At 44.7% G+C, this 8,120-nt stretch overlaps 2 protein-coding genes across 3 annotated transcripts in view; one reads left to right on the top strand and one right to left on the bottom strand.

Annotated features, from left to right (window-relative positions):
• The window catches only part of ACVR2A (activin A receptor type 2A), a 68,654-nt gene extending 63,905 nt beyond the window's left edge, over window positions 1–4,749 (top strand). For both annotated transcript variants that reach the window (XM_026852155.1, XM_026852156.1), the window contains 2 exons: window positions 332–462; window positions 1,386–4,749. In XM_026852155.1, the coding sequence (XP_026707956.1) occupies window positions 332–462; window positions 1,386–1,580 (326 nt within the window). In that variant the 3' untranslated portion in view covers window positions 1,581–4,749. The remainder of the gene's footprint in view (window positions 1–331; window positions 463–1,385) is intronic.
• Window positions 4,750–5,776: 1,027 nt separating this feature from the next.
• ORC4 (origin recognition complex subunit 4) overlaps window positions 5,777–8,120 on the bottom strand; it is a 15,886-nt gene continuing 13,542 nt past the window's right edge. Inside the window, exons 5-9 of the mRNA XM_026852529.1 lie at window positions 7,813–7,928; window positions 7,362–7,470; window positions 6,564–6,659; window positions 6,406–6,473; window positions 5,777–6,034 (exon numbers count right to left, since the gene is read on the bottom strand). Of these exons, the coding sequence (XP_026708330.1) occupies window positions 5,846–6,034; window positions 6,406–6,473; window positions 6,564–6,659; window positions 7,362–7,470; window positions 7,813–7,928 (578 nt within the window). The 3' untranslated portion in view covers window positions 5,777–5,845. The remainder of the gene's footprint in view (window positions 6,035–6,405; window positions 6,474–6,563; window positions 6,660–7,361; window positions 7,471–7,812; window positions 7,929–8,120) is intronic.

Raw genomic sequence — 8,120 nt, forward strand, 5'->3', positions numbered from 1 at the left:
CCCTGCTGGCCACGCCAGTGCTGACACCAGCCAGGATGCCGTTGCCCTCCTTGGCCCCCTGGGCACACTCTGGCTCATTCTCCCCCCCCCAGTCCCTCTCTGACCGGCAGCTCTCCAGCCACTCCTCCCCAGGCCTGTAGTGCCGCTTTATTAAGGTCTGGGTCAGTGCTTGCTTCCCCCTGGCCTAGGCTGAGTTTTAATGGCAACAGGAGGTAAACTGCTCTGGAACATTCTGATTTGTGTCTTCAAAATGTAGTCCTCAGTCTTAGGGTTTCTTCTTTTTTTTTTTTTGGAAAGCAAAATTAACGGTTTCACTTTTTTTTATCTCTAGGCCCAGTAGATGAGTACATGTTGCCATTTGAAGAAGAAATTGGCCAGCATCCCTCCCTTGAAGACATGCAGGAAGTTGTAGTTCATAAAAAGAAGAGACCTGTTTTAAGAGAGTGTTGGCAAAAACATTCTGTAAGTAGTTACACAACCACGTTCTTCAAAATTCCATCACAATTGGAATTTCAAATTTTGTTAATCCTTTGTTGTGTTTGTAATACTTTAGGGAAGAATTTAATAATTCTAATGAGAATTAAATGGACTGTAAACTAATGTTCTTAAAATATTCTCATCTTGAGTGATTTGGAAGTTATTTTCACTTTTTTTGGTGAAATGAGAGATTCTTGAGAGTTACTTTTGAATGCACCTGTTAAAAATATATTTTTAAGAAATAGTAGTTTTGCTTTATTACAGGAATGCTACAAAGTGAATGTAATAACATAGGGTAAGCAGTGTGTGTGAGGAATTTCTGGGATTGGTGAGGAGAAGAGCCTGCTTTTCTGGGCTGCTTTATGGCTAGAGGCTTGCAGTCACGCCGCTGCTTCTCCTGAGCAGTGTTTGTTTCGTTGTGTGGTTTTTCTGTTTTTTTGGGGTGTATTTTTTTTAAAAAAAGAGGTTGTTAGGAACAATAGATGACAGTGTCTGTCTGCAAGAAAAATGAGGGTGTGTTACCATCTGGTCCCTGGCATTAGCATATTGCTGTATTAGCTGAGTGTTACTGTGGAGAGGAGTTAACTCCTGTCAGTTACAAACCCCCTGTTGTGCTGTTTGATATTTTTTCCATTGAAGTTTCCAGTGATTGCTGGAGGACCTGACCCCTTTCAAAGTGAGATCTTTGAGAATCCCCCGGTGGCTCCCAGCAGCCTCCGGCGCTGCAGGGCGAGGGGGGTTCCCTGGCTGCTAACACAGCGCCAAACCCACCAGACATACCGGGCTCCAAATCGCACACGGCCTTAAAATTGGTTAAAATCCGGCAGATTCTCTGAGAATTGCCACCCTGGCCACTGCTTGCTGCTGACTCTGTGCCCCTTCTTTCTCCCTTGGCTTGGTGTTGGCAGGGAATGGCGATGCTCTGCGAAACCATCGAGGAGTGCTGGGATCACGACGCGGAGGCCAGGCTGTCTGCGGGCTGTGTAGAAGAACGGATTATTCAGATGCAAAAACTAACTAACATTATCACGACAGAGGATATCGTGACTGTGGTCACAATGGTGACAAACGTTGACTTTCCTCCCAAAGAATCCAGTCTATGATAGTTGCACTGGTCACGGCGCTGACCGCCAAGGACTCTGCACTGGAGCTGCTCCCGCGGCCGCGGCGTCGCTGGGTTCTGGGGGGAAGGAGGAGCGGTAAGTCTCTGCGGAACGACACCAAGAGGGATGGTTTGGTTGGTTGGTATTTTTTTTCCTTTCTTCCTCCCCTTCCTCCTCCCCACCATGGATCCGTGAGACTTTTTGCATTCCCTGCTTCCACCCGAAGGACTGAGAAACGATAATGTGCTGTTAAGGAACTTTTACATGAAGAATACGGACCTGTACCAGGCTAATCGAGCGTTTTAAAAACTGACATCAGATTTCTTAATACCTGTCAGAAGAGACTAATTCCTTAAATGAACTACTGTTATTTTTTTTAAATCAAACATTTCATTTCAGATTTAAAAAAAAAAAGGGTAACTTGTTTTTATTGCATTTGCTGTTGTTTATAAAAATGACTATTGTAATGCCAATATGACACAGCTTGTGAATGTTTAGTGTGCTGCTGTTCAGTGTACATAAACAAAAGTAATCAAGTGGGATATAGTAAAGAGGCTTCCAAGTATTACTTAACCTCCCTCAACAAGGTATACCTCAGTTCCACCTCGCTAAATTATGAGATTGACAACACTAATGAAATTGGAATAATAAATCGATCCATGTTTTGTAAATGATGTATTTCAAATTCACTGTGTTATTTAAAAAGGGTAAGCTACGCTTCATGCCAACAGTAAATGGCCATTCCTAAAGCAGTGTTTTTAGCCTTTTCTTGTACTAGCTTGTTGTGTATAAAAAAAAAAAAAGTGCTGTTTATTGAAACAAAATTTTCCTTCCTGTTTTAGTTTAAAGCTTTTCTCTTTCCTCCATTTTCCAGAATATCTCATACATTTATTTAACTGAATACTATTTAGGTTTGCTGTGTCTGAGGAATATTTGAGAACTTTAAGCATGACTTTTTTTTAATTTTTCTGTGAGCTGTGACACTGGAAAGCTCTGAATTCTTGTTCTTTTTTTCAAAGAAGTCTTTTTTCCTATTTATGTTTGTGACCAGGTCTGCCTAGCGTGTTCTCTGTTTCACTAAACAGGATGATGCAGTGGGTTCTGTATCACTGTTTCAGGATCACCTCAGGAAGCTCAGTTACCCCCAATTCCTCGCTCTCTGCTTGGAGATCTGCAACTTCCCTCGACTTAAAGCTTGGTGCCATCCTGTCAGAGTCCTCCTTAATGGCTGCGCCACGCAGGTTCCTCCTAGAACAGAACGGAAAATTCTAGCCACAGATTTCAGATGACAAATTTCAGGGATAATTTAGTTACGCTTACAACTTTGAAAATATGCAAGGACTGTTCAGAGGTAACGAATACCAATGTCCATAGCCCAGACTCACAAAAAGAGGAAAACCATTTTGAAACTGCTTTCACAACATTCTTTCTGAGTTCAGGGAGTCATGCCTTAGACTCCAGCTACAAGTGACTGGTAGGTAGGTGCCAAAGTGCTTCTCAGTAGTAGTTCCAGTGTGTTCATTTGCTGATCCCTTCCCCCAGAACCAAATTTTCCAACCCTCTCCAGTACAGAACCACCAGGAGCATGCTGCGTCTTCTGTTGTTTTCTCTGTTTTTCCACCCTGTGTTCCGTGTCTCAGAAGAAGCTTTTCCTGGTGCAGTCAGGGCCTCGCTGTGAATGTTACCTTCAAAGCTGCTCTGGACAGCCACAAGATTCTCGTGGTTTTACATGTAAACCAACTCCTCCATCTCTGGGAACAGTGAGAGACCTCATGGAGAACCAGACCGAGGGCAGCGTGTTCTTGCTGGGGTGGGGAGGGAAGGGCTGGCAGCGAGGGGCTGTAAAGAGGAAGAACTGGAGTTTGTGGCTGTATTTTTGATGTGATGCTTTCATTTGGCTTCTGTTTTTAAACCCAGGGATGTGACTTTACGCACACGTCGCTGCCGAGTTCTGAACAAAACACCCATCCATGCGTGCTTCAGGAGTTGTAACCCCTTCCCTAGCAAAACTGGTGTAAATACAGTCGGGTTCCTAAGGAGTTACTCAAGATCTGATGCAAAAATTGGTCATGTATAAGATGTGTAAATAAATTTAAATTTCAGTGGGGTCTGGGGCCTTGCAGATGGTGCTGAGCCTGGCCTCAGTGAAACCGAGACTCTCTCTCTGTATTTTAAATCCACCTGGGGGGAGCTCCAGTTATTTAAATATTGTACCACTCTTAGTTTTCCTGCTTTATAACAGCGTAATTTACGTCACTGAAAAGCATGTTCGCAATGTAAATGCTTTTTCATTGGTGAAATTCATGTCCCCAGGGCTGGGGTGGTTCGGTGCTTCTCCTTGGGCTGTGTTTCCCTTCCAGAGTGTTAAATGTGCTGAGCCCAAAGCTGCCTGAGTTGGCACCACTGGGCAGGATTGGGTCAGAGCGATGCAGGGGGCAGGGGGGGAGATTTGCTGTTTTTTTTCCCAGCAGGCAGCACCCAGTGTCCCTTCCAGTGTCGCCCCTGAGGGTGAGGCCTTTCCTGGGTGGTGCCGTAGCTAATTGTTGAAGTGGGAGTAAAAGTCCCCCCTGTCCCCCTTCTTTTAGGCAAGGTCTTAAAACATCAAGTACCAACTGGTGGTGTGCACCCTAAGCTGTAACCAGACAGTACTAACCCTTTCCTCTTCCTCGTAGCAGTTGACAGAAGAAGTCGGGTCACCACTTTGCTCTTTTTCCAGCTTCTATTTTTTAAGCTTTTTTTAAAAAAAACAAAAACCATTAGGAACACTTGGTACAAAATGCAGAAAGCTGCACTCTGCATCTGTGGGCAAAACGATTCAAGTAGCATCCTCGATGGAACATCATTTACCTCAGATACTCAACCAGCAGTACTTTTTTTTTCTTTTATTTTTTTAATGCCGTTTCAGTCCATACATTATTCGTTACCTCTCAAGATTTTGGTAAGCAATTATTTTACCTTTACTCTTTGTATCTGTCAGTGTTTTGGGCACAGGTTGTTGTACTACTGTCAAAAGGTACTTGCTGTTTTTCTGCAAGTACTAGAAAACAAACCAACCCCCTCGCCCTCAATAAAGTGATTGTTAAATATTGTACAAATAAAAAAATGTATACTCTTTCTCCCCTATTCCCCCAGAAAGTTAAAATAAAAAATGTGACTACTCTGACTTGCATATGCCTTTTTTCAAAGTGTAACAGGGTGGGACAAGAGATGTGTGGCAACAATTCTCTGGCTGCAGGGTAAGTTTTGTGGTAAAAAAAAAAAAGAAAGAAACAGACCTTGCAGTTTAGATCTGGTTGGGAAGTAAAGGCAGGATCTGCATCAACTCAGCATTTCTGATGGAACACTCTCCCCTGGTGTAGGGTTACTGCTCAGTGCTGGGGTTTTTGACCCCCAAGGAGGTGATGAGCTCTTGTCCTTCACCTGAAATTCAAAGCCTGGCACTTTTCTCCCTTCTAAAAACATGGATGTGACACAGAGATGATGGAACCATTATTCTGTTCAAAGTGAGGTTTTTTTCCAGCCAGCATAACTAGGATGCAGGACTGAAGCCAGAGCTGTGAGTCCTGCTGTAGAGCAGAGTTTCACCTTATTTCTGTTAGATGGGGGGGTTGAAGGTGGTTCCTTCCAGCCCAGAGCTCTGACAGGCTGGGGAGGTATCACCTCTCCCAAATCAACACGCCTTTGCCTGAAAACAAGGGCTCTGTGGGAACCCAGGGGCCAAGCAGGAGATGAAGTTTCCTCAGCGTTCTGACAGACTGAAGCCTCAGGGCTCCTAAAAAAATCACCTAATCAGGGCTTCAAGGGAAGAGTGAGGCCACTTTGCTCAGGACGGAGGAAGCCATCAAGCCTCCTGCTCCATGAAACATAACCTCTTCACATCACAGGACCAAACCGACCCTAACTCACCCCAAAATGGACCATAGTTCTGCCACACAGCCTCAAGGGGTGTCTGCCTCACCCCTCCTCCTTCCCTGCTGAAGCTAGTTGTGATTAAAGGCTTAATTAAGAAAATTTTCTTCAAGTCAAATTTGGGCAGGGAAAAGTATGTGAAGTACAAGCTTTGAACTGTGTTAGAAGGATTTGTGCTCCAGCACCCTGCTACCACAGCAGAGTTACTCACAATGGCTGCAAGATGATGACAGCACTAGAGCTGCTCTTAAAACCCAACAGTCCCCGCCCGTCAGCCAGACAAGCTGCTTCCAAAAATTTATTAACCTGGAGGAAAAAAGCTGCATGGCTGGGAGCGCAGAAGCGATGGCCGCAGGTCAGAGCCAGCTGAGCGAGGAGGCTGCCCACTGCTTCACGTCCGTGGGGCAGTTGGGATAGGCCTGCAGCGCGTCCATGATCTGGTTGTTGTCCAGGAGCAGATTCATGAGGAGATACTCCCTCTGGGCACGGACAGACGGTCTTTCGATTGGTTTTACTAATTCCAGTTGTATTAAGTGTTCAAACGCCTTAAAAATGAAAGAAAAATATTATTTAGGAGACGGAATATCACATCACTCCGGGCTGTGTTGCTCATTTTGAATGACCCAAGATGCTGTTTTGACAGAAACCTGTCAAAGGCAGACAGATATTAAATGCCAGCTCTATTTTACCAACGCTTTTCTTAATAAAAAAAAAGCATTTAAAATCCAACACATGTAACCGACTGGGAATGACTCTGTCCTGCAACAGAGCCCCCAGCAAGCATCTGTTTCAAAACCAAAATATTGGGTTTTGATTCAGCTTTCAGCCTTGGTTCTAGGGCTGCACGTGACTACTTGAATCTGTGCACCAGGGGAAAAAAAAAAAAAAAAAAAAGAAAATAACCTTTCAGACTCACCTTCATGACAACTGGCTTTTCAAAGTTGTACATAGAATGTGCCTTCCTTTGTATGAACTTCTGGAATTCTGTAACAGGAATAGGGGGGGGAAATAAAAAAAGTTAGTTCAGGGAAAGTAAAAAACTGAGGGTTTGTAAAGTTGGTGTATTTCTCTCACCGTTGTAAACCATCTGGAAGTTAAATGGTTCTCCTTCATAAACATCGTTTAAGTGTTTCATAGCTATAATTAGGCAGATTTCCAGGACAGACAAACCTAGAGGGAAAGACAAGAGCTCTAAATATTTCTCTCCAGCATATCAAGGCGGCAAGCAGCTCACATACTATTTTTATTCCTCTATTTTTACACACTGTAGGCCTCACCTATTTGTGTTACTGATCTTCATAATGTAAAAGAAAAATTCAGAATTGGAGGGGCTAGAGAAGCAAATGTTTGTTTTCCAGATATTTGAAGCAGGAGTGTTAGGAAATGGGCCACTTCCATCAAAAAGCAAGATATTTCAGTATAAAGAGGAGCCAGTTTTACAGCACGACGGGTAATTTTTCAGCAGCACCAAGACACTCTCCGTGCTGCTGTCATGGAGTGAGCAGGGGGAGGTTGTTCACTACTCAGAGCTACAGAAGTGACAGTCCCTGGGCCTGAGGAGACTCTGACAAATGTGGGAGCCATAAATCAGCCCGGGGCTCAGTCAGCTCTTCCTGCCCAGGGAAGCAGTTCCTCCTGTAAGGATACTCACACCGAGTATCATCAGCAGGAGCAATTTCTTTCTTCTCCCTGTTTGCACAGGTTCCAAATCGCTTATCAGAGAAAACTCCAGCGTGGAAGAATCCCCCCAGGGCTCCTGCCAACGGGGGGACACGGCCCTCTACACCATCTCCAGCACCAGGAAAATTTCAGGAAGGGATTGGACACATTCCGTGCTCCTAAGGAACATCTGGGGATGGAGCTGAGCTTTACCATGTACAATATTGGCTCTCGAGTCCGTTCTGTGCTGCCTGTTTGCCTCCTGAAGATCCAAGGCAGTGATAAGCGGGTGATGCACGGTAACGTTACTCACAGCCAGCATCTAAAAATAAAGCAGAAGACCTTTTTTTTTTTTCTGTTTCATTACTAATTACCAGACATCCTTTCTGCATGGGGAGGGAAGGCAGAAGAACACTTTTCCCCTGGAATCACCCACTGGAAACATCAATGAACAAACCCAACACACAGTAGGCCCACACGGAAAACCTTGTCAATAGCTGGTAGCTACAACCTCATTTTGCCAGGAAGGTTTTCCAGGCTTAAAACTTTCAAGCCTCCTCACTAGAGGAGATAAACACATCATTAAGATGTTTACATTAATTTCAGTGGATTAGCATATTTCAGTGATTGCTGGAAGAATGACTTACAGCTGTTTTAAACACACCTCTGTACACAGAACTACAGTGCCCACACAACCCTGAGGGCTGAGGAGGTGTCTGAGGGCAGCTCGCAGTTTGCAGGAGAGGAGCTGCCTTGTCACAACGTTTGCTGAAATTTCACCTGGTTGCAATTCAAAGCTTGACATCTTCACAGAAAGTGAAGCTTGAACAAACGTTAAGCATTGATCTGCTTGAGGGTAGGGAGGCTCTGCAGGGAGACCTGGCCAGGCTGGAGCCATGGGCTGAGCCCAACTGGGGGAGTTTCACTGAGGGCAAATGCCGGGGGCTGCCCTTGGGCCACAACAACCCCCAG

This window comes from Athene cunicularia (genome assembly GCF_003259725.1).
Source record: "Athene cunicularia isolate RWA chromosome 7 unlocalized genomic scaffold, athCun1 chr7_part1, whole genome shotgun sequence".
Lineage (NCBI taxonomy): Eukaryota > Metazoa > Chordata > Aves > Strigiformes > Strigidae > Athene > Athene cunicularia.